This window comes from Crassostrea angulata, chromosome 7 (genome assembly GCF_025612915.1).
Source record: "Crassostrea angulata isolate pt1a10 chromosome 7, ASM2561291v2, whole genome shotgun sequence".
NCBI classification, from domain to species: domain Eukaryota; kingdom Metazoa; phylum Mollusca; class Bivalvia; order Ostreida; family Ostreidae; genus Magallana; species Magallana angulata.
The window spans coordinates 42,796,890-42,822,505 of record NC_069117.1 but is presented as its reverse complement, the minus strand read 5'-3'; the positions used below and the strand labels follow the sequence as shown (position 1 = coordinate 42,822,505).

The window sequence follows — 25,616 nt, the reverse complement described above, 5'->3', positions numbered from 1 at the left end:
TATTGTAATTAATCTTACGTTGAAAAAAAAAAGATTCCAGGGAATCTAATATTTAATAGACACATGTCTTACTTTAGGGTAGTGAAAGTAAAATGTGTGATATGAAGTGCAAGATTTTGCCTCTGTTAATAAATATATATCATCTACAAAAATATTTACTTATGATGAAATCAACTTTACATTGCAAGTCCATTCTGTTACACTTGTTTACTTTCAGTATATATATATATAGTACTTGTCTTTAAAATGACAGTTGTTATTTATCAACAATACATAATTTCAAGGTGAGGACTTCGCAAGTCGGACATTTTGTTCAAACCTTTTTAATGTCATGTTTATTATAATTTGCAATTATTTATGTTAAAAAAATTAAAAACCAAACAAATAAACATTATTTCGATTTCCTGAAATTGCAATGTGAGAGTAAGGCAGTGAAAAAAGTTGTTTTCAATACATAATGATTATCTTGGAAGAGGCATATACAAGGTAAAAATTCATACGTTTATTCATAGGCATAACAAATGTAAGTAGCAAAGCTTTGTCTATGTATATGCATTTTAAAAAAATGGTTTATTCAAACCTAGACAAGCATTAAAATTTTTATTTTCTTTTTTCCAGCTAGCTAAAATTAGGATTTTCACACCTGAGAGGTCATATGTGTATATCTGTGACTCTTTTCCTCTACAGTATAGGAACAGAATGGATCGTAAACTCTTAGCTAGTAAAGATGGTGTATAGTCTGTTTTAGACTTACTACCTGTAATTATCACCTGAGATGTTTAATTTCATTGTAACACATTTCATGAACATGTAAATGAATACATGTATTTAAAAAAAAAATATTCAGTTTGATATAAAATCGGACCAAGCAGCTATACAGAATATATACTTGTACTCGAATCATTGAGGAAAATGATTCCCCTGGAAAATTTTCTAGATCCGCGCAAAGCATATGATTTGATAAAACATCTCGGTACATGACCAAAATGATTACTATGTGGAAAAATGAACGCTTTTATAATACAATTACAGATTTAAAAAAAAAAATTAAGTTCACAAAACACCACAATTTAACTCGAAGACTAAGAATGAATGATTTCAGTTGAATCAATGATTAATGCAGTTGTAAATCGTAATATACTCCAGAAGCTCCTCTACATTTTTTTCACTGTTAACGGTTTTCAAATATAATTACTCATACGAAATTTAAACAAGTACATTTCCAGTGTCTTTGACTTAATGGACAGGTCTTCCTCCGTGATCAAGTGATACAATGTTTCAGGCAGAGGAGAAATAACGTCAAGAAGGCCATGAAATGCTCCATCTGTGGTCCGGAAGAACTTGGACAGTCAGTTCCTTGACAATACAAAGTCTCTGTAAATATAACATTTTCATTTTAATATCAGAACACACAGTCCGACGTTTTGTGTAACAACAGTGCAGACAGTATTTTTTTTCGTTTTTAAATGAACCTTAAATTAATGAGGAGTATCGATATTTATTTATTGAAGAAATGTTGAAAAAAAAAATTATTTCATGACATTTAAAGGGGCATGATCACGATTTTCGTCAAATTCTATTTTTCTATTTTTATTATTAATAATGCTTTAGAAATGCATGTCTAATGATCAAATGAAATTTGAGTGTCAGTCTTTAAGTTTTAAGCAAGATACAGAGCTCACAATTCAGTACCATGTAAACAAGGCTCGTGCCTTGTTTTTGTTTACAAAGGTTCAAATTACCAATTAAAAACCCTTTTCAAGCTGATTTTTCTATCTTCATCTTCATTTTAAGCATAGATAAACAGTTCCTAACGTTTAACACATTCATTTTAGGTCTAAATTTGAAATTTTTACTTCAACATTCAAAATGTATACAAAAGCTATGTTTTCATGTCATAGAATTGTAAGCTCTGTAACTCGCTTTTAACTCAACCAATGACACTTAAATTTTGTTTGCCTATTATGAATGCCTCACTGAAGCATTGTAGTTATTCAAATCGGAAAAATAATTTTCGACCAAAATCGTGACCATGTCACTTTAATGACATTTTTTCAAGAACAAGTTAAGGGGGGGGGGGTTATAAATGTTTTAAAAGGTGAAGAAACAACAGACATGAATCGAAAATTTAAAGAAAAAAGTCAGTGAACCATCGAAAACAAAATATGCCATATGCCAAGAAGCCAAGAATTTTCAAATTGTGTTAAAATTCTTATTTTTTTAAATTGGTATTTCTTTGTAAAAATGCCATTTTTATGAGTTTATCAATAAAAATAACAACAGTATTAATGTGTTTCTAACATAATACTTGATAAATATTTATAAATTGTTTTACTTGAAATATCTATTTTGAACTACAATAATAAAAAAAAATTCCGAAAAAGTGTTATGAAAATGAGGGTATGCATATTGTGAAGTTTCAGTAAGAAAAAAAAAGTAGTTAAGAAATACTTGTTATGATTTTATTTATAACAATTACAATTGCCTCATCATTTATTTCTGCAAAAGATAGTATTTTTTTAAAAAATGAGATTAAACTGAACACTATATGAATTAGGCAAAAATAATATTTTTGAATTACGTGGATCCTGAGGTGTGTTATATTTTTATTAACCTCCATCAAACAGAAGCACTTGTGTTGCCGGTAATATAATAATATAATAATACATATAGTAATTTAATGATTCGGAATGTACAATGGAATTTTCAATTGGTTTGCTTACCATTGACGTATAAAATACCAGTCTTCTGATCGCATATATAATTGGATTGTCCTTCAGGTGTCAGACTGCAATAGTATTCTCCACCATCCACTTCTGATATATTTCGAATCAACAACATATATGAAATTTTGTTCTCGTTTGTAAGAGTCTGAACATCGTATTTTCCCAGTCCTGCTTTCTCACTTGATAACATCTCTGAATTAAAAAATTCCACCTTATGCCCAGCAGCATATACTCAGTATATATTTTCCATCTTATTTGATAAAATAACAGACTATGTTCAAAATGGTACAAACATAACGGTATAAACAAAACAATTGAACCAACGAGTTTTAACAACTGTATTTAAAAAAGAAATTGCCAGTTTAACGATAATATTAACCCAAGGTTGTAGAATGGACTCTTAACCTGCATAGTTTCTCCACCGAAAAAAGGAACCAGTGTAAATTCTTCCCCTTCGGGAAAAAAAGCTCCAGCAAATCATTTCCATTCAAAATAATAATTAGTATGACTTTCCCCTCGGAAAAATGCACCCTAGTTTATATCTCCGTTCTGTTTCTGGATTGCATCGAAATTTCATATATTTTTACAGCCAGGGTATAAAAAAATTTGAGCTGATAAATAATGCATCTTTTGCTTATACTTGGAAATATATGAAACACCAAAGCGCTATAAAATGTACATTTGCATTGATTATGTATCTGTCTCTTTCAGTCTCCATTGAAATCTCTCTTTTCTCTATAAGATGCGTTTACCGCCTGATTTCCAGTAAAATAGGTGATAATAAGAACGTGCAAAAATACACATGTAGTTATAAATTACGGTTATGCTTTAAACTGTGGAATCATTTAAATTCGTGAGGGTCAATTTTGTGGTTTATGTGTTTTTTGCTTATTCGTGGTGATGTAATTACATGGGACATGCGTCGGTTTTCAGTTTCAGAAAGGAAGATAACTCTTTCTTAATTTGTTTTTGTTGAGAATGTAAATCGGTGGGGCGGAGGAAGGGCTACCCACAAATACAAGGAAAATCAAGTAAGCCACCATGAATTCTTAAGATTTCATAGTATGCCGAAATGTCTCTCAAAGAACTAAGACCATATTGCAAACGTAAAGTTACATGAAGGAACAATCCAAAAGATACGATTTTCTAGTAGAAAAAAAAACTATACGGGGGAAAAGTCTATGCTACAACATCGGCTCAAAATTATTTGTTACATCGGCTGATAAATGCAAACAAATCACACAATAAGAACAGCAACTGAAAAATGATTTAAAAATTTTTTTTCCAGTTAATTATTCATCATAAACAAAGAAGTCAATACTTAAAACACGTAATTTTACAATGTATAATATGTTTAATTTAATACACTAGATGCTTTGCATGTGTTGCCTATTTTGTGATCGCTTGATATCTTTGGCAACGTCAGAAAACGAAAGCAAGGAACTGTATTAGGTTTCCCAATAATGATTAAAAGTTTTAAGCTTTACAATCTACGTGTATTTGTTTTTGTTGCTTTGACTTTTTGAAGCATGATCTTACAGACATTGATCTATAACAATGTTTTAATTGGACAGAAAGATGTTCCTCATTAACCGTTTCATTAATGCAGGACTATTTTAGTTGAAGCATTCTGTATAAGACACAATTTTGACTTGAAGTATTTCAAAGACCATCAATCGAAGAAAAATAAGTTGATCAAACTGATATTATTCAGCACAATTTTGGGATAATACTTTAATTCCTAAGTATATTTTAAACTGTTCATGGATCTATGAGACTTTAAGAAGGAAATACCGACAATTTACCAGGCCATTATATAAATAGTGCCTGTCTGGGAGGATAACAGTTGAAATTGACACCCCGAGGAAACCATTGTCAACCGACGTTTTTGTTATACTGAATCATAGTGAATGTCTTAAATTTAAAGAAAACACCACTGCTTTTATATAGGAATAACGTGAATTCTAAGGCGAACCGTACGCGCATGATTTTCGCCCATGTAACAATTCGTAATGTTACCCGTTGCTAAGTGCGTTGCTAACGCTGAGGGTAATAGAACAGATTATGAACTGCGTCTAAACCATCAGATTTCAGTATTTAACATGAAAGTATAACAGTAATTACTAATGAACGTAGGAGTGACATTTTCTTTTTAATACAATTTATTTTGAGCTTTTGATAGTTAAGTAACAAAAATTTCCTACGTAGCCTTACCTTGATCAATAATCGTTTCATTCTCACTTATCAGTACCGGATTTCCAGTTTCATTTACCCTAGCTTTTGACCATTGCACCTTAAGAAATTATATAATTTGCATTTTATATTTGTAAAAACATTTAAGCTGCATTTAATTATCAATCAAAATATATAAACTGTTACTATTTACATTCATAAGACTTTGTCTTGATTATCAAGCAAACACACACACACACACACACACATACACACACAAACACACACACACACACACACACACACACACACACACACACACACACACACACACACATATATATATATATATATATATATATATATATATATATATATATATATATATATATATATATATATATATATATATATATCTCAGGGATGGGGTCAATCACAATGGAAAGTAATTAATAAATTACAATTACTTCCTTAAATTCTTCAATTAAATAACCATTACCATTACAAGAGTTTTCAAATGTAATTAATTAAATTACAATTACTTTGCAAATGTAATTAATTAAATTACAAATAACATTTTGAACTATGATTTATCTACAATACATAAACATTTAAGGAGGTATGTCTAAAATGTGAATACAATTTTGTCATAATCAAAATACTTTCACTGTTTGAGAATTTTCTAACTACTTTGATAAAAAAAAAAAAAAAACAATTTTTGGAAAGAAAAAACATAAATTTGGTTTTATTGTTTAGTTCAAAACGCAGGTACATTGTACCGGTAGTCACAATATGGAGGGGTCTCATACCACCTTAATATTCAATAAACATTTAAAAGTCATATGCCCTAACCTACACCTACAGTACAGGCAACGCGGATCCCGTATTGGCCCGCGTTACCGTCACGGTATTTTTATCGTTCCCGCGATACACCATCGCGGTTTTTGATCGCGGTATGGATTGCGACCGTGATGACACCACGACGGTGTAATTTACCGTTATTCCTGCTGCTGCTTGTTCTTGTTACTTTACCTGTACTGTACATTACAGGCAATGCGGGTCGCGTAAATCCACGTCAAATATGCGACTTCAGATTTAAGCATAACAGCTGCATTGTAAATAAATTGTGGTTCATATTAATATAAAATTAATAAATAATATTCATGAAATAGAATTTCGTGAAATTGGAAACTACATTTGAATTACAACATAACACAACATTACGCGAATAAATTATGTGATGTGTAAATAAGAACACACATCTTTGTATTTGACGTGCTTATTTCAGTTATTATTTCTATTAGTTGTTAATTCTGTTTTTAGAACACTCTTAAAATTAAATATTTCATCGTATCAATGCAGAGCAATTTCATCTTCTCATTTTATAAGTTGACACGCATAGCGCCGTAAACTGTCAGTACATGTGTATGTTTTAAATTGAGAAATGAACAAATGTCGGGAATCAACTATCAAATATTTTTTTCCATTCAATAATAAAATTATCATTCAAATATAAAGTTGGTGCTGCTTTAAAGCGCCTTGAATAATAACGTGTCAGTATGCGTTCTTGTGTATACATATAAAGTTTAAGTCACGGTCATTTTCTGTGTATACATGTAGTGATTAACAAATTAAAGGGTAGAAGACGACATGCCCTTGAGGGTTTTCACACCTATTCACGACAAAAGAAAAAGTTTAAATCGCGTACGCCTTCGTCTAATCGCTCAACACCTTACAGAAGAGGGGAGAGAGAGAGAGAGAGAGAGAGAGAGAGAGAGAGAGAGAGAGAGAGAGAGAGAGAGAGAGAGAGGTGGGGCGTTTAGGAGTAATTTAACGTACACTTATGTGAAATATAGTAATATTCAATTCTAAATATTCATAAAATTAGTATTCATAAAAGAATATGGTACACTGTGATTGCATCCATCATGCAATTTCAGATTTGAGTCCACGTGCTGCACCTGTCAATCAAATCAGCCCGCTAGTTCTACCACGTGTTCCCTCCATGACAAAGTTTCGTTAGTTTTATTTTTAATAAAGAAAATAAGAAGTATATCTAACAGTTAAGTTTTTACAATGTTCGTGATGCTTGATTTACTGTGTTTAGAAAGTTTAATTCGTTGTGTTTTTTCTCTCTCTCGTTTACTTAATAATGGAGATTTTTTGCGGGAAGGAACATCTTAAACACGTTTAACTGTTAAAGAACGCAGTAAAATGAATCAATTATTTAATATAACTATTAGTAAAATTGTTTGATATACATGTAGAATTCTTCTTGGTCAATCGTTACACAGATTATCTACCTGCCTCATTCCTGTGTATTCTGTGCGTTCAAGCGTAGAGTGATTTCCTGTCAGTGCGATAGTTTCACACCTTTGTGTAAAACAATAGGGACTAAAGTCAAATAAAGTTAACTTTGACAGACATAAAACTTTGAGGTGAGTGGGGGGGGGGGGGGAGAGGTTAGGTTACGAAAACGGGTTTACATATGTGTAGTAGCTTTATATACAATAAAATTACAAGCACACATAAAATGATATCAATAAATTTACTGAAATGTTTAAATGTTTTTTATCGGCATGAAATATCAACAGCAAAACTTTCAAAACATGTTCCTAATTCGTTTGAAATGTGTAAGAACATAGGAATACGGTTTAACAACATTTCATTCTCAAAATAAATTATCTAGTTATTCTGTTTAGAGAGAGAGAGAGAGAGAGAGAGAGAGAGAGAGAGAGAGAGGGGGGGGGGGCTCGGTCGCGAGCGAACGCTAACCTCCGTCACGGCGGGTAGCTGGTACACCATCACGACAACATGACAAGGGATACCCACAATATCTTTCGATTACATAATTTTATGCAACTCTGGGTATCTCTAATGCTCCGTACTCTCTATTTGTTAGAGATACACGTTCATTTGATTTTTCGCATTACGATGGGGCGTATTCGACACGATTTGAAGCTGGAGATAGTTAGAATGCATCGGAGCGGTACTTCTGTAGCTGGGATTCGTGGACGACTTATCTCCATGGGACACATTAAATATTCAAGTCAGACTGAGTATTGAAGAACACACGGCTTCGCACTTGAAGATTGTCGTCGCAAACGTAACGCACTAGAAAGTGGGAATCCTCGCGCAATGACAAACGTCGAGCCAAACTTAAAGTAACGCAACACAAAATCGCTAAAACGTGAATACACAAAAAATGTTCTTTACACGTAGAAGACCTTGAAAGAAATGAACCGAACGTGCTAAAAATACCGGGTTGCTAATCATAGGAAGCCCTGATTTTGAATCACTTGCTCATCATTAGTTGACACGCATGGACTTCAACAACAAACAATACAAATGTAAGCGGACCATTTAATTGTTAAGAAAACACAATCACACTGCGTACACATTCATAATTTTAAAATCATTTCATGATAATTTTTATTTTAACGACCTTCTTGAAATATGATAATGGAATCGAAAATATTTTATTTGCGACTGCTGCACAAGTATTAAATTAAATACTATAAGAATATATTTAATAGATATGGAATAAAAAAAAATTATTAAAAAAGATTACAAGTATTTTGATTATAATCTCTGTCAAAATCTGGTTAAATATCGTCATTAAATATAAATTAACATGTAATTCATTTGTCATTCGGGGAGATAACTCCCGCTTGTATACGATACTTTTTCATCGATAATTTTACCGTGACGGGGACAGGTAGATGATCAGTTCACCGTGATGGGAACGCGGGATACCTGTCTCACCTGGCCGATCACCTCGATGTGTTTATACCGTGACGGGGCGCGGGAAACACGGGATCCGCGTTGCCTGTACTGTATCATGTCAACTCAAGTATTTCCTGCATGCAAAACTATTAAATGAAAACTTTCTCTTTTGCATTTTTATACACTTTTTTTGTTTTCTTTATAAATACAATGCCAAAGTACAGGTTAATCTCAGGCAGAGGGCATACTATAATTGTTATCAAAACACAATTCACACCTATTGTTCTCTACCTAATTATCAAATGTTTGCAAGCAGGGAACACACCCTGTGGACATGTTTGGCATCTTAAACTGAAAACCCATTTGAAGCCATGCGTTTTAGCTCTATGTATTTTAGGCTGCATGACTTGATAGTTTATATACATGTAACACTGATTTTGTTAGTAAATTAAACAATGATGTTTTAATCTAACTCGATGATAATTGACACACTAATTTTTCTAATAAGAAGGAAAATAAGTATTTTTTATAAGAAAAAAGAGATCAAACAAATCATCAAATACATGTACTTAGTTAAATTTGGGAAACTGTTAATTAAATATTGAATCACTGAAAAAATTAATTTGGAAAAATATTTAGTATGATATATATAATAATAGTTTAACTACTCTTCCTAACTTGATCGTGTACCATTGATAGTGTGGGGAACAATGGGTAGTGGACAGCTTCATATTTATATGTACATCAGTGTGTAATTGAAAGTAATTGAAAAGTAATTGGAATTACATGCCTTTTTTGAAAGTAATTGATTAAATTACCTTTACATGTAATTGAAAATTTGGCCAATTACACATTACTTTCAATTACATCAAAATTTGTAATTAATTACACTCAATTACCATTACAAATTACCATTACCCCATCCCTGATATATATATATATATATATATATATATATATATATATATATATATATATATATATATATATATATATATATATATATGCCTGAGTAAGTAAGTGAATGCGTACAAAACACGTAGACCAATTAAGGTAAGATAAATAACTTAATATGGTCTTTACTATAAAAGGAAAGAGTTTCTAATATTTTGATATTAAGATATGCATGAAGTTTCCACACAGTCGAAGTGATAATAATATCACGTGACGATATCAGAATAATCACATTAATCAAATTGGACCATTTTTTCCCGCAGCAACGGAAGCAGGGTCAGGTCTTTTTCCTTCTCTTAAAGACTTAAAAACCATGGCCTTACTCATGTGCCATTGATATTTTTCATGAGATATCAGTTTCAATTCTATGAAATGTGATAAAACACACAAAGTCATTCAATTTATCTACTAAACTGAAGTAAATAAGGACATTAAAATCAAAATTAACATTACCAACACACAATACCTCTAACTTTCTGAAATTCAATTTTTTCTTTATTATATTCTAATCTTCTAGCAATAACACATTCCTGGTTTTAAAATATTATGAAGACTTAACAAATATATACAAAAGGACAAGGGAGTACAAAAGGACAAGGGAGTGTATATATATATATATATATATATATATATATATATATATATATATATATATATATATATATATATATATATATATATATATATATATATATAAAATAAGAGAAAATCCACAGGAGATCATGTTAAGAACAATTTTGAATCTATTTAACCTAAGGATACTTTCACGCAAGTTACATCTTATCTGGCGAATAAGTATTTGAGAAGACTTTAAAAGATTTTGCTCCATACAATCCTATGAAAAATACGACCCAACAATAACTATGGGAAGCATTTGTATAAATTTTAATTTCTCCTACATGAGGATGCTGTTACACAAGGTACAGTGTCTGTGGCCAAATGGTGTAAAAGACCATGTTTGAAAAATACCAAGAAATTTTCAATAATTCTTAATTATCTCCTCTGCAAAAACGACGCAGCTCTTCGTTGAAAACAAACCAATAAACCAATAAAGTTGAAATATACCAAGCAGTTCTAAAAAGTAAGTGAAAGATGTAATAAGTTTACGGATGGACAAACTGACAGAAAGACCGAGGCCGGACAAAAGATGTTTAGGAAAGCTTAATTGAGCTTTCAACTTAGGTAAGGTAAAAAGGTGGTAAAATTGTAATTTGTTTTTAAGGTCATATTTAATATACATTTTCTAAAATCAACGGTTCTTATGTTTATTTACGAAATTATTGTTTAAAAATGCTAAGTAATTTCATACGCCTACAGTTATTTGAAGTATAAAAACTTGATATATTTTCTTACGCCAGTGTTTCACCCAAAATATAATACTTGTTAGATTCTATCTATTCATTCATATTATAATAATGGAAATGTTTTCAAATACACCTTCAGATAATCATTAGTGAAAAAAACAGGTTTTTATTAGATTAGCTACTTACAACGTTACAATATCTATTCTTCAGCACTGTGCAGTTCAAATAGCCGGTTTCACCTTTCTGCTTCATTTCAGGTAAAATTTCATCTATGTATAAAACATTTATTAAAACCTATTTAAACGAATCCCTATACTATCAAAAATATGTTGCCACTTCAGAATACCTGTATCCAAAATCTGAAATGATTATATACAATCATAACTATGAATAATATTTGACACTACTTGAGGTTTAGAGGATATACAGGCATGTTTTCAAAACTATATACTTGACCAATTTACATGTTTGAAATTCAACTCTTCAACTATTCTCTGTAAAGTTGATCACTTTAAACTTAGTCATTTGTATTTCATGACATTACTGTGACTCCTGATGGTCATTGAAATCAGTGGCAATGTTTAGCTGCCATTCGACGGGAAATCGATTCGAATACGTGCAATACCGATTAAAGTAAAGCATCTAGTTTTCATGTACGCTCCTTTTTACGATGATTACAAAGAGTGACGTAATGACTTGTTTGAGGTTTTTTTCTCTATATGCACAAGTGGAAAATATTTATGTATAAAGAAATGATTGCGTGTCTTAAACGTCATTCCAGTCACTGTAGGTAAGCACAAGTTCCAGAAAAAGTTTGTATAGGGACATTAATACTAATGAGAAATAGACTTCTTTCAGACAATCTTATAAATAAATATATTTATAAGAAGTGGAATACGGCTCCTAGTACATTGACAAACAGAAGGCCTTGGGGTCACATCGTCATCTGACCAACAATAGCAAACTGATATTACTCTGATCAAACAGCTTTAATTAATCATATTTAAAAATTTCCCTACAATGAAGCAGATATTTTCTTTTTGGCTCATTTTTCAACATCGTTTTCCCAATAAGGGTGAACAAATGATTTTCCTCTATATATTCTTGTGTAAAATTGTGGCATTGTGGGTCCACCTCACCTCCAAAGTTAATTTTTAAAACAAACTTGATAGCACTAGCTGAGAATGCTTCCTCATAGGTTTTAACTCTACTGGTCAAATGGAAAATAGCATCCCCAACCCTACCTCCAAGGATCATAATTGGAACAAAGTGTGAATCTACACTTAACTAGGAACACTTTCACACAAGTTTTAACTTTTCTGGCCAAATGGTTTTTGAGAGGGAGATTTTAAGAGACGTCTCCAAAATATTTGCATATAAAATGTTCGCCACCATTATGGCGCACTCTCAACCCTGTAATCATTTGAACAAACTTGAATCTACAATCTGGAGATGTTTTAACATAAATTACAACTTTTCTGACCAAATATTTTTTGGGAGGGATATTTTTTTTTTAGAAATTTTCCCTATGCAATAGTATGTCAAAATCCTACCCCATTATGGCCTCACCCTTCTTATGGGGATAATAGTTTGAACAAATTTGAATCTACACTACCTGGAAAGCTTCCACATAAGTTTCAATTTAACTGGCCACTTGGTATTTGAGGAGAAGAGTTTTGGTAAAACGATAATTTTTTTTATTATTTCCCTTATTACATGTATATCCCTTTATAAAGGGCTTGGCCCTTCATTTGAACAAACTTGTATCCTCTTGCCCCGGGGATTCTTTATGTTAAGTTTGTTTTAAACTGGCTTTATGGTTCTGGAGAAAATGAAAATGCGTAATGTTTACAACGACGTCATCGACATAAGACAAAGGACAAATTTTGATCTGAAAAGCTTACTAAAATCAATGTTTGAATTCTTTTTAATTTTTCATGTGTATAATCTACGATATATGTATCCTAATAAAATCCATTTTGCCCAAGATAAAACAAAAATGTTAAAAATATACATATATCATTATTTACAGTACTGTTCTACTGTTAACATTGAATTTCAAAAGGCATATATTGAAAAATTGCAATAATTCTACTTTGTTGTAAGATCTTTCATAGTCGTTATTTATGAAGGGGAATGGATATAGCCATATATATCATTGAAATATATAAATAACGCTAAATTTATGTCACTTCTTTACATGTATGAGATATTATTTGTCTGTTGTGGAGATCAATCAACTCTCAAATTGAGTAAAACACGACTAAGATTTTTCGTGAAATTCAAACGTTAAACACTACATTTCTCATTTTACAAAATTAAACTCAGATATTTGACCTTAGGTATTAACTTCTTAATGTGGTTGCATTAATTAAGATTTTCTGATAGCCTATTTTTGGAATCTGTAGATAAAACATTCTTCAAAATGATAAAAAAAACAGTATTCATCCACACAATTATGGCGTATCTAATTTGACCTCTCTACACTGAAAAGGCATTTTTGGCCTATTGACATTTCTCGCACGTATTTTAAAGTGGTGGAAAAATTACATCAAATATTTTGCTTTTAATAAATACACAATGGTTGTTCTTAATATTAGGAAATAAGAAAAAATTATGTACCCAAGTAAGGACAGTTAAATCCCTGACACTCCATCGTCTCTGAAAAAGGAAAGATATTCATATTATAAGTAAACAAGCTGTAATATATTCTATTAGAAAATTATTATTTAATGAAAGTGTTGTACAACATGTCCATGTCCATGTCTCTAAACTAGCAAAACTTGAAACAGTTAATTCTATAAAACAGATTATACACTGGAATATGTTCAGAAGTTTACTCTAGCTATCAAAACTTTTAATAACATACATTTTAGGTGAAAATCTTCAATTGCCGTAGAATTATTTACTTTGATTAAAAATGTCACTTCTTTTATTTCACAGTTAAAGAATAAAGTTGTAAATACTAAAACCAACAAAATAATGATATAATGATATAATTATATCTGAGTGCATATATTCCTTGGAATCAAGATCTCTCAAAATATCTGCAGTGTGTAACATAATATAAAATTGCAGTCAACATTTTATCATGCTTACCAAATAAGACAATGGTTGTTTTTCCTTCACCATATTCATTGGTACCCACACAATAGTAGTTTGTGTAGTATGTGGCCTGAACGTACTTTACCAAGAGTGTGTATAAAAACTCATAGTTTTGCAGCAGACTGCTAAACTGCTTGGTGATGTCATATTTATCGTCATCATCTATTTCAGTAAGTGTTCCATTCTCTGACTCTTTCATCCATTTCGCACTTGGTTGAGGATAACCTATCAATCATCATGATCTTTAATATCTTCAATGTATTATAAAACAGTCTTAACTCTTACGTAGAAATTATTGGCAAGTGATATATTTTTGCACATATAAACATTTGAGTTAAAATATTTTTTCATACCTGCAACTATACACTCCAGTGTAGCATTAAACGTTCTGTTCTTAGCCTGACCTATCATTGATTGTACAGACCTACATGAGGGCTTCAAAAAGACGATGAGCTCCACTTTGAAGGTGTCTGGGGGTTCTACATTATTGTCAGCTTCACAGATGTAGTTCCCTCTGTCATGTCTCTGAATATCAGTCAGATTTAACTGAAAGTCCATTCAAAGATTGTATAAACAAATCACCACTCAAAGTTGTCGGAGCAGAATTCTTGTGTGGATCTGTGGGGAGTGGGGGGGGGGGGGTGAATGCAAATTCTAAAAATTTTCATAGTAAAAGTACTTGAAATAGTCCCTGGAGCCCTCTGTATTAACACATGTTAGTAATGATCGAAAGTTCAACAAGCATAATATCGAGACTGGACTAAAATCCCCTTCGAAATAACTCTGTTTTTACCCTTGACTGGAACACCCCAGTAGATAATTCCTCCCCGTTTTCTCTCTTCCAGGTTATGTTTGGGTAGGGGTTGCCGTGAGCCTCGCATGTCAACTGCAGAGAAGATCCAATTTCTTTTTCATAAATGGAGGTGATATTGGGCTGGATCTGAGGAGCAGCTGCGTTATAAAGAAAACCATAAAAGCTGTTTGATATCATTTAAAGTTTAAATCCTGCGGGGTTCATATTGGAACAAACGTTTATCTACACTACACTAAGGAAGCTTTCATATAAGTTTCAACATTTCTCTCCGAATAGATTGTGACCGGAAGATTTTTAGAGATTTTTCTAAAGTATTCCTTCGTAAAAATTTGACCTCCATTTTGGCCCCACTATATTTCCTGGAATGGATTTAAACAATACTGAATCTACACTATTTTGAGACACTTTAACATAAATTTTAATATTACTAGCCGAATGGTGTTTGAAAGGCAATTATTCAGAGATCTTCCCTTTACATTTCTAAGTAAATATTCGACCCCATTGTGGCCTCACCCTTCTCTTGGGGATAAGTTTTTTTTTTAAATTGAATCTACACTACCTGGGAAAGCCTCATTATCAGTTTCAAACTTACTGGCCAACCGGTATTTTAGGAAAAGAATTTTTAAAAGGTCAATATTTTTTAAATTAATTTTCCTTATGATGCATTCTTTATGTAGGGCTTATCGTTTCATTCGAACAAACTTGAATTCTCTTGTTCCAGAAATTCTTAGTGCAAAATTGTTTTGAAATTAGCCCAGTGGTTCTGGAGAAATGAAAATGCGAAAAGTTTACGTCAACCAAGCCAACGGCAATACCAATAACAAGAGATAACGGAAAATTTTGATTCAAAAAGCTCATTACATTCTTCGGCACAGGTTAGCTAGAATAATTAGATTTTGGAATTCTATTCAATTTTTCATGTACATAACCTTTGATATATGTACCCTCATGAAATTCATTTTGCCCGAGATAAAACAACATTGTTGGCGATACATATTATTATTTACGATAGCGTTACACTGTCAACATTCAATTTATAAAATAAAATGCATGTGTTGTTATCTAGGTAACATTTTTTTTACTTGAATTTTTTAAAATTGCAATAATTCCACAAGATCTTTAATAATCGTTAATTATGAAGTTTAATAGATCTAGTCTATGGATATTATTAAAACAAATGATGCTGTATCTATGCAACTTTTATACATATATGAGATTTTATTTTTTGTTTTTTAGGTTATAAAAACATATTTTTTCTCAAATTGAGTAAAACAAAAGCAAGATTCTGTGTGAAATATAAAAGTTAAACACTACATTTCTCATATGACAAAAACTCAAATATCTAACTCAGAGATTTGACTTCATGTATTAATTCTTAATGTTGTATTAACTAAAAAAATTGGAATATGTAAGACACTTTTCAAAATTGCAAATAAAAAATGTCAGTATTAACTCGCTCAGTTATAAAGCATCTACATGTAATTTGACCCATTTACTCTGAAAATACAGTTTTGACCAACTGACATATCTAATATGTATTTTTTAAGTGTTGGGAAAATTACATCAAATATTTTTCTTTAAGTTTAATTATACATAACGGTCACTTTGAATTTAAGAAATAAGAAAAAAACTTCTGTACTCAAATAAGGACAGAGAAGTCCCTGGCACTGCCTCGTTTCTGAAAAAAGAAAAAGATTGTTCAATTCATAAATTCATATTATAAGTAAACAAGCTATTTAATATTTTACTATAAAAATATTATTTTGTGAGAGTTGTAGAGTATTTCAAATAATGCGTTGAACTAGCAAAACTTGAAAAAAATCAACTTCTAAAACAAATGGCTAAACACTGGAATATTGAGAGAAGTTCACTTTATAGTCTGTCCCAAGATATATTATGCTGCATATTTGGACGAGTTTTAATTAGAAATAAACATACATGTAAAAGAAGCGTTATTGAAATTGATGAAAGGGAAAATTTCCAAGATAACCTCATTCACATATTATCAATTTGCCCTCGTAAAAATTCACAGGAACAAAAACAGATTTCCTACGTAGATTTATACATGTACATGTAATGGGAAATGAAAACATCTTCCCTCCATTCGAAAGCCACTCGGCATACCTCGCACAATTTTTAACGTTATTAGCTGGATACCGCCATCTCTTTAACAAATGGAAATCTCCGTAGAATTTTTACATTTTTTTTTACTCGTGTATTGAAACCTGACAAGCTAGAGGAAGCTTTTCAAAGGGGAAATTTTGGGAATTTTTCATACTTTTGAGTGAACATCGTCTGAACCAAGAGGTATTTATTAATATCGAATAATGTAAGAAAATTTGCGGCAAAAATCTTAGGGACAGACTATAGCTAACAGAACAAACATTTACTTTATGTACAAACATCAAACTGATCAGGACATAGAAATCATTTACTTTTATCAAAAAATATTACCTTCTTATATTCACAAATATTGAAGGATAAAGTTGTAAATACTATAACCCACAAAATAATGATATAAATGTTTCATGAACAAATACTCCTTAAAAACCTAACAAACATCTGCAGAGTTGCACATAGTACACTTATAGCTTTTTGTTTTCTTATTGCAGTAAAAATTGTATCATGCTAGCCTTACCAAATAAAGAAATGGTTGTTTCTCCGTCACCATATTTATTGGTACCCACACAATAGTAGTTTGTGTAGTCTGTGGCCTGAACGTTCTTCACCAAGAGTGTGTACCAAAACTCATCATTCTGTAGCTGGCTGCTAAACTGCTTGGTGATATCATATTTGTCATCATCATCTATTTCAATGAGTTTTCCATTCTCTGTTTCTTTCATCCATTTCATACTTGGTTGAGGATAACCTGTCAATCACCAAGAAAATCTTTAATATATCTTCAATGTGTACAGAACAGTCTTAACTCTTAGCAATTACTGACAAGTGATATATATTTTGCATATATATATACTATATGAAATAAAATATTTTTTCATACCTGCAACAATACACTCCAGTTTAGCATTAAACCTTCTGTTCTTAGCCTGACCCACCGCTGATTGCACAGGCCTACATGAGGGCTGAAAAAAGACGATGACCTCCACTTTGAAGCTGTCAGGGGGTTTTACATTATTGTCAGCTACACAGATGTAGTTCCCTCTGTCATTTCTCTGAATATCAGTCAGATTTAACGTTGCCCCCTGAAAAGGTTGTATAACCAAAACACCCCTTAAAAACCTGAAAACCTTTACAAGACAAATAAACATCGCGGCAAATTATCAAATCCCTAATTCCTTTCGGGGGGGGGGGGGGATGGGGGTTTTAAGAAGTTTGCATTTATCCTAAAAATCTAACAGTCCAATTTGACCATTAATTTCATTATTTTCACTTTCAGTATTTACATGCTCCGAAATAAGTGGGGACCAAGTATCTGATAATTCAGGTTTTTAATGTGAATCAAAGAAAAAAAATATTTGTTTGCTGCGAGAAAAAGTGGGAGGGGACAGCCCCCCCCCCCTTTTTGCTACGAGCCTGCAATTATTGAGTATACACACGAGCAAGTGTATCTGAGCAGTTAAACCAGTCGGAAATTAACCAATCGAGACAGTATACATGTATCTCAAATCGTTAAAAAATATAATAGTTTTGATAGCATTATAATTGGAGAATTAAAAGATGAATGAAATGGGAAAATCTGATGGTTTGTGTAAATTTGATTATGTGTATTCTTTCATTTATTCAAATATGCTACAAATGTATGTGTTTTTGTATAACTTTTATGACTATATGTATCCATATATGTTAGACGCACCCTGGTCTATATTACTCGGCAAGAAATAATTATTATCATTATTATATATGTGCATTTGTTTAACCAGAGGCTATTGTCAATATTATCAATTATCGATTAGTCGTATTACGGGGATTGGGGCCTATATTTCTATCTTAAATGAGGGTACTTATCACATTCTTGGATTTTATTTGATATCACTTTTACTTACTCATCTTCTCCGTGCCCCGGAGGACTCATGAGGCCGTTTTATTTGATATTGTTTCATATCTTTTACGGTTTGTTTTGTTTTGTTTTGTTTTTGTGTTTTTTTGTTGTTGTGTTTTTGTTTTTGTTTTTTTGCAATGATGTTATTTACACAAAATATATCATTATACTTTCATGTTTAATACTGGAATTTTATTGGTTTTGACGCAGTTTAGAATCCGTTCTATTACCCTCAACGTTAGCAACACATTTTGCAACGGGTAACACAACGAATTGTTACATGCGCGTAAATTATGCTCATACGGTTCGCCGTTGAATTCACGTTATTACTAAAGGATCTTTAAATTTAAGATATTTAGTATTATGAAATAAATAGTGCCTGTTTGGGAGGTTCGCGTCAGTTTACAATGGTTTTCTCCGGGTGTCAATTTCAACTCTTACATCAATACCTGATCAAAAGCTAATAAGCATAATATCGAGACTTGACGAAATTAGAACCCTTTCCCTGGTTTTACCCTTGACTGAAACCCTCCAGTAGGTAGTTCCTGACCGTCCTCTCTCTTCCAGGTTATGTTTGGGTAGGGGTTGCCATGGGACTCGCATGTCAGCTGAAGAGAAGATCCAATTTCTTTTTCATAAATGGAGTTTATACTGGGCTGGATCTGCGGAGCAGCTGGATTAAAAAACATTACAAGCAGTTTAAAATTTATTAAAATTTAAACATAAACAAAATAATTTCAATTTACATTAATATGTACGTGTATACCGATATATTGTTTCCTGGTGAAAGCAGGATTTGTTTATTATCTGTTTTGAACTGTAAATAGCCATGCAAACAAATTTGTGATTAATAAGAATGAAATTTTTGTCACGTTTCTTTAATCGTACTTTATAAAGACTGCCTTCATCTTGCTAAACAGTGTGCATTAATCAATTCAAAATTTCTAAAGTTCATGTATAGACTTACTTTGTACTGTTAATTTTCCGATCTTCTTTGGCCATTCCGGCCACTGTACTCCTTGAATTCTTATCGTGCACAAATAATCGCCAACATCCTCCTCTGTTAAATATCGAATCACCAACATGTACGTGACTCTCCGTCCATTTATACGACTCTCCATATCATATTTACGCAGCCCCGAATCCTCATTTATCACAGTATTACCTGTAAAGAGAATATGATATTGACAGAGCATTAGTGTTGTATGTGTAAACTTGGGTATGATATCGTACATACAAACATTTTCAGAATCAATTTTATTCTTTACAAGCCCCCCCCCCCTCCCCCGAACTGTCAATCCAAGTGTCCTTTACAAAAATTTAGATTATTGATAATCAAAATTTGTACATGTCATGTACAAATTTTGATTATCAATAATCTAAATTTTTGTAAAGGACACAAGGTTAACCTGTAAATCATGCATTTTACATGTAGCTACCGGTACAGCCAGTCCTCGATGAAATTTTTCACAATCTATGCTGCACTGTTTGCATTAATTATGGGGGAAACACTTAGAAATGGTAAAGAATGAACTGCGTGGTAAATTTTCTACCAGTACCATTTATTTTTTAAAAAATGAAAGCATGCTGATTATAAATTTATTATGCATGTGAAAAACATTGATCATGCACAGTTTAAACGTTTAGTTTCCCAATTTATAGACATATTTTATTATTTATGACAGTGGAAGTACATTCAATATATTGCAGTTCCCCCCTGGCCATAGAAAATGAGATACATGACTGTCTGTCCAAAGAAAAATAATACTATAAAGAGACTTCTCTCTCATATGACTCACTTTGTTTGAATATTGCCAGAGCCTTATTCTGATTTTTGAAGTAGAGAATATTATGTCGTTATAACAAACGATAAAATTGATACACACTGATTTTGCTGGATCAGTAAATATCTATCATCAATTAAAGACCTATATAATATACACATAATTCATAAAAAATGTTTTTAGAAATTTTTGCTAAAACTTGGCATGGAAATTGATTATTTGAAGATAATAAACAAATATTTATAGTTGAACTATTATTTATTTATAATTTCAATACAGTATGAAGTTGAACACATGTAGTGGCGATAGTTGACCACATGTAGTGACGATAAAAGTAATATCTAAGTTAAAGTTTGAAAAAGCTTGCTTTACTGGTGGCTTCAAATGCCAGTACATAATGAACACAACAACAGATGTTAAACAATTTTGTAGTAATCAAGTAGGGGTCACATCTGAAAAACTTGAGATTTGGTATGAAATAAGATACTTTTAGGACAAAATTGGAGTTAATTTTTTATTAACTTCTATGATTTACATTAAGCTAAATATGCCAAAATATATTGATAGAAATATGAAAATATTGTTCAAAGATCCTTTTTAGATTATCATGAATATATTGGAATACAAAAACTATCTAGAAGTTTGGTCTACGCTGAAAATTATGAAGCTAAAGTAACAGTACTCTAAAACTTCCGCCACAAAATATAGTTCCTTACTTAACTCTGTAAAAATGTAATTTTTGTTTAAACAATTTTATTCAAAAAAGTTTAATTGGCATTTTAAAATATAAATATACTACAAAAATTATTATGTGATGCAGAATTATCAGACTAGAGGTGACCCAAAATGGCTACCCAAAACCTAAAGAGCGAACCTCTTTTACAGTAAGAATTAAGATAAAATTATTCTTCTATAAATAAAAATCGTATTAAAATGCAAATGATTATTATACAAACAAAACATTCAATATGGGTATACCTTGATTTTCAAGACAATGGTATGATGTAGCAATGAAAAAAACTAATTTCCATTCTATGTAAATTTACTTGCTCATCACAAACTTTTTATGGGCATAAAAATTCGCATTACCTTGATACACAATTTTGTCATCTTCACTGAGCAAAATAGGATTTCCACCATTTACCGTTTCCACTTTGGACCACTGCACCCTTACAATGTAGAAATGATGTAAATATCAGCATTGTTAATGATGCGCAGCAGTTTTTTTTAATAAACCATAAGATTATGGACAATTTTTAAATAGTTACAGGGCTCTATAGACTTTTAACTTTCATTTTATTCATCAAAGGAGAGCAATATTAGCCAAGGCAAGGGTCAATTCATAATTAATTTTTAGAGTTAAATATAATATATTCCTATGTAGATTATGGTCAAAATTTTTTTTATTCTACTGACTGAATCAAAGATGGTCAAGACACAAGTTAAAGACTGTCTAGTCAAAGTCATTTTTTGAATACCTTACTAGAATCTGACGTCACAACATGTACAACTGTAGCATGCAGTTATTGTGATTGATGTCAGCTGTAACATCGTTATTCCACAAGTTTGTATAATAAATAAATAAATACACCGCTTATGTAATAATAATTTATTATTAGGTAAGTGTTGTATTTTCTTTTATTATGAGAAAAATATGTAACGTCAGGTGTACTAACAGGCAAGCGGTGTATTTTTTTTTATATTGAAGAAAAGATATATACTAGTATAACGTCAGGTGCCTGTGCGTTATTTACGTCATCGTGCAGAATCTGACTGTATGATGTTTTGGCTCTGCGCAATACCAGTGTATATTTACATTTTCCAGTGGCTTTGCCTGTGATAACACTACGTATCGATTTTGTACTATAAAACCCAAAATACAAGTGACGCCAAATTGAAGCGCCAGCGGGGTTTGCTTATTTATATTTAAATATCTAATCGCACAATGGCTAAAATTATATAAATATAAGCAATAAGGAATCATTCTTTGAGTATTATGAGGTGATAATTTCGGTCGGGGCGTGATCAAATCTATCTTAAAGCCCTTCGGGCTTTATTGGATTTGATTACGCCCCGACCAAAATTATCACCTCATAATACTCTAAGAATGATTCCTTATTCCTTGTATATTGTCTATAAAATAATAAATACACAGATAAATCTCCAACTTAACATTAGCCAAACCTGTTAAAGAGTTTCAGATTAACTAAAATTATGTGGAGATTATTGTTCTCAGATTAAACACCTTGTGAAATGTTCATTAAAATTCTATTAGGTTCGCGTTTCTAAACTACCCACATGTTAGACGAAAAGTAATACGGTACCACAAGAAGAACTTTAATAACATAACAATTTTTCTTGTTTACACTTAATGTCTCCAATCAGTGCGATAACAAATGTGGTTCAAGGAAGAAACAAATCTATTGCAGTTATTTGCAGCAGTATCCTCGCAGATTCATCTGGAAATTATCATTGCATTTTAGAATATAAACCAGATGCAATTTATATGTTATATTATGCTATATTGTTAATGTCTTATGATTCATTTAGAAACGTATTTTATTTTCAAAATAAACAAAATATTAAGTGAGATTTAAGCAGATTTCCTATACACATAGTTTGAAATATGCTTTGTTTATTTCATTTAAGCAAAAAAGTCTAACATTTTTCTACATTAAACTGACTCTGGAAGACAATACCACCGGTATTGCACAGGCAGGCGCTGGTTATGACACATGAAATGTACATTTTGAAAGGTAAGCTGAGGAATCGAACCCTGGCCCTAAGTGTTTCTAGTTATGGACTTTACCACTGAGCTAAAACCCAGACCAATAGCAATGACCTAAACTATACATGCATACTTAATGTCTAAAACATTTTCAATTCACCAATTCAATATCTTTCACTAATAAACAGCCGTACTCTGGTGTAAATTTTTATGTCGCTAAATCAAATAAATATAATGAAGACAAACCTACCACAGACTCAGAACCTTTGTTCACCACGGTACAGTTCAAATACCCTTTCTGGGTCTTCTGTTTTACCTCGGGTAAAATTTCATCCACAATATCTGGTCGTTGTGCTCCAACTGGAAAAAAAACACAATTATTTTTATAAATGTGAAATGGTATACTATATTTTTAAGTGCCTTATACAATAATGCATGCCATAGTGAAGCGTGTCCTATTTCCCCAAATTCCGATATTTCTTCCTCATTTCGTATTGCTATGTATGTATACAATCTTATGGTCTTTTGACCGTGTAAATGCGATTGAAAAGTTTGTTCTTACATTGATAGCTATGTGTCGGAAAACAGGGAAGCATCATGAAACAAATTTAACTTCATTAAGACGGTTGCGTAGTGGGTCAAAGGTAATAAAAAAATAATTTACATGCATCAGTTTAATTTGTCCCTTCAATATCATCTCTTGAATATACCCGTGATGTTTTACTTCCTGCGTAGTTTTTTTTCCACCGAAAAAAAAGAGCAGTACCGCAGTCGCGAAAGGGTCTCTTGCTTTTTATTTTTGTGTGAAGATTGAAAGTAATTTATTTTTTTTTTAATTTTCTCGTTTTATTTTTTTTTTCTAAAAAATCAGTAAGACTTCTTTTTGATTAAATGATTCTTATTTGATTTTTTTAATTTATTATTTTACAAGGTGTTTTTAACGCATAATTCATTTTAGTGAGCGTTTGTGGATAGAGATGGAAGAGGGGTGGGGTCATGTTTAAAAAAAAAAAACAAGCAAATACTATATATTTACATTTTCCAGTGTCTTTGACTGTGATAACACCACGTATCGATTTTGTACTATATAACCCGTAACTTTAAATGACCAAATTGATCAAATTTACCATAAAGCCCTTCTGGCCTTATTGGGTTTGATCACGCCCCGACCAAAATTATCACCTCATAATACTCAAAGAATGATTCCTTATTCCTTAAATAATTTATAGTTTATCTACACTATGCTTCAATCAGCCCCAAAAAGAAAATAAAAGCAGATATTCTATTCGCATACAGTCAAAACAGGAATAGTTCTGGAGAGGTTGTAGTTAAACAAATTAGTCAACAACAGCGACAACGAATCGACCGATGCTGATGACAACAGACAACGGACAAATTTGGATCAGAAAAGCTTCCTTAAGCCTCTGGCTCCGATAAGCTAATATTGTTGTGCATAAATATTATATTTGACACACACTTCACATTAATGAAAACATTTTGCAGTTGCCTTTAGCAATAGTTCCAAATCAAAAACACTTAAGATTTGAAAAATTATCATTGAGAAAAAAACCCAGAGCCGTTGAAATATTGCTGCCTGAATTGTTATTGCGACAGGTTGTACCTAATTTAAATATTTCAGTCATTTCGTCTTCGAAATTTTTTTTTTGTTGGCGGATAAACAGTTATTTTTACCTGATTATTACTGCTATATGTCTTTCAGAGCATCGTCGTTTCCACTGACAACTAACAACAGTCTGGAAGCACCGAGAAGGGGGAGGGGGTTATAAATCCGGAAATTGTCATGCTGTCAAGCAAAGGCCTAGGTCTCGGGTCGCAACCAGAGGTCAAGATCGCTAAATCGTTCTTAACATTTTGAGAGTGAGATGGAAATGAACAGGTAGTTCACACGGGTACAGTAAAATTACATTTTCGTTTTCTATGATTACTTTGAAAAGAAATTGATTATTTTCATGAACTTATTAAATTTGACTTACCATAAATCAATAATATTCCGATAAAAAATAGTAAGCTTAAAGTACACATCTTGCAGTTGCTTCGCGATTTTGAAAATCGACCAGAGGAAAAAAAATTCGAATATTTTAGTCAAGTCTGATTGAATTACCAGCATTTTTAGGAAGGTCTATTATTTTGTGTTTTTTTAAAGACGCATATTCCAACAACTGCGTCTTAGGTTTGTTTTCCTTTTGTAGTCCTGGTATGCAGTCACCCATAGCAAGAACAGATCTCGAGAAGAAGAAAAAAATAGGGTTCGTATTTAGGAGTAGTTTGGTTTACAATCAAGA

The 25,616-nt window shown here is 31.7% G+C and overlaps 1 protein-coding gene across 3 annotated transcripts; it reads right to left on the bottom strand.

Moving 5' to 3' along the window:
- Positions 1–292: 292 nt before the first annotated feature.
- LOC128155909 (lachesin-like) lies at positions 293–25,616 on the bottom strand. 3 transcript variants are annotated; one of them, XM_052817794.1, is made up of 16 exons: positions 25,308–25,616; positions 23,565–23,673; positions 21,675–21,754; positions 19,769–19,966; positions 19,317–19,474; positions 17,803–18,004; positions 17,440–17,670; positions 16,441–16,479; positions 14,781–14,938; positions 14,341–14,533; positions 13,982–14,212; positions 13,505–13,543; positions 11,069–11,151; positions 4,941–5,019; positions 2,724–2,918; positions 293–1,374 (listed from the first exon to the last, which is right to left on the bottom strand). In XM_052817794.1, the coding sequence occupies exons 1-16, from the start codon at positions 25,354–25,356 to the stop codon at positions 1,262–1,264; spliced, it is 2,157 nt and encodes a 718-aa protein (XP_052673754.1). In that variant the 5' UTR covers positions 25,357–25,616; the 3' UTR covers positions 293–1,261. The 3 variants fall into 3 exon arrangements, 2 of the variants coding, with proteins under 2 accessions (XP_052673754.1, XP_052673755.1); XR_008239660.1 differs by lacking the exons at positions 293–1,374; positions 11,069–11,151 and having other exon boundaries at positions 2,783–2,918; XM_052817795.1 differs by lacking the exons at positions 2,724–2,918; positions 4,941–5,019; positions 11,069–11,151.

Bases quoted from the DNA above. Each gene is read 5' to 3' on its own strand.
- LOC128155909 (XM_052817794.1), bottom strand. From the start codon at position 25,356: ATGTGTACTTTAAGCTTACTATTTTTTATCGGAATATTATTGATTTAT. The intron at 16,480-17,439 runs GTAAGGCTAGCA...TTCTTTTTTCAG, and splicing joins AACAACCATTTCTTTATTTG to AAACGAGGCAGTGCCAGGGA. The intron at 14,534-14,780 runs GTAAAAACAGAG...ATGGACTTTCAG, and splicing joins CTGGGGTGTTCCAGTCAAGG to TTAAATCTGACTGATATTCA.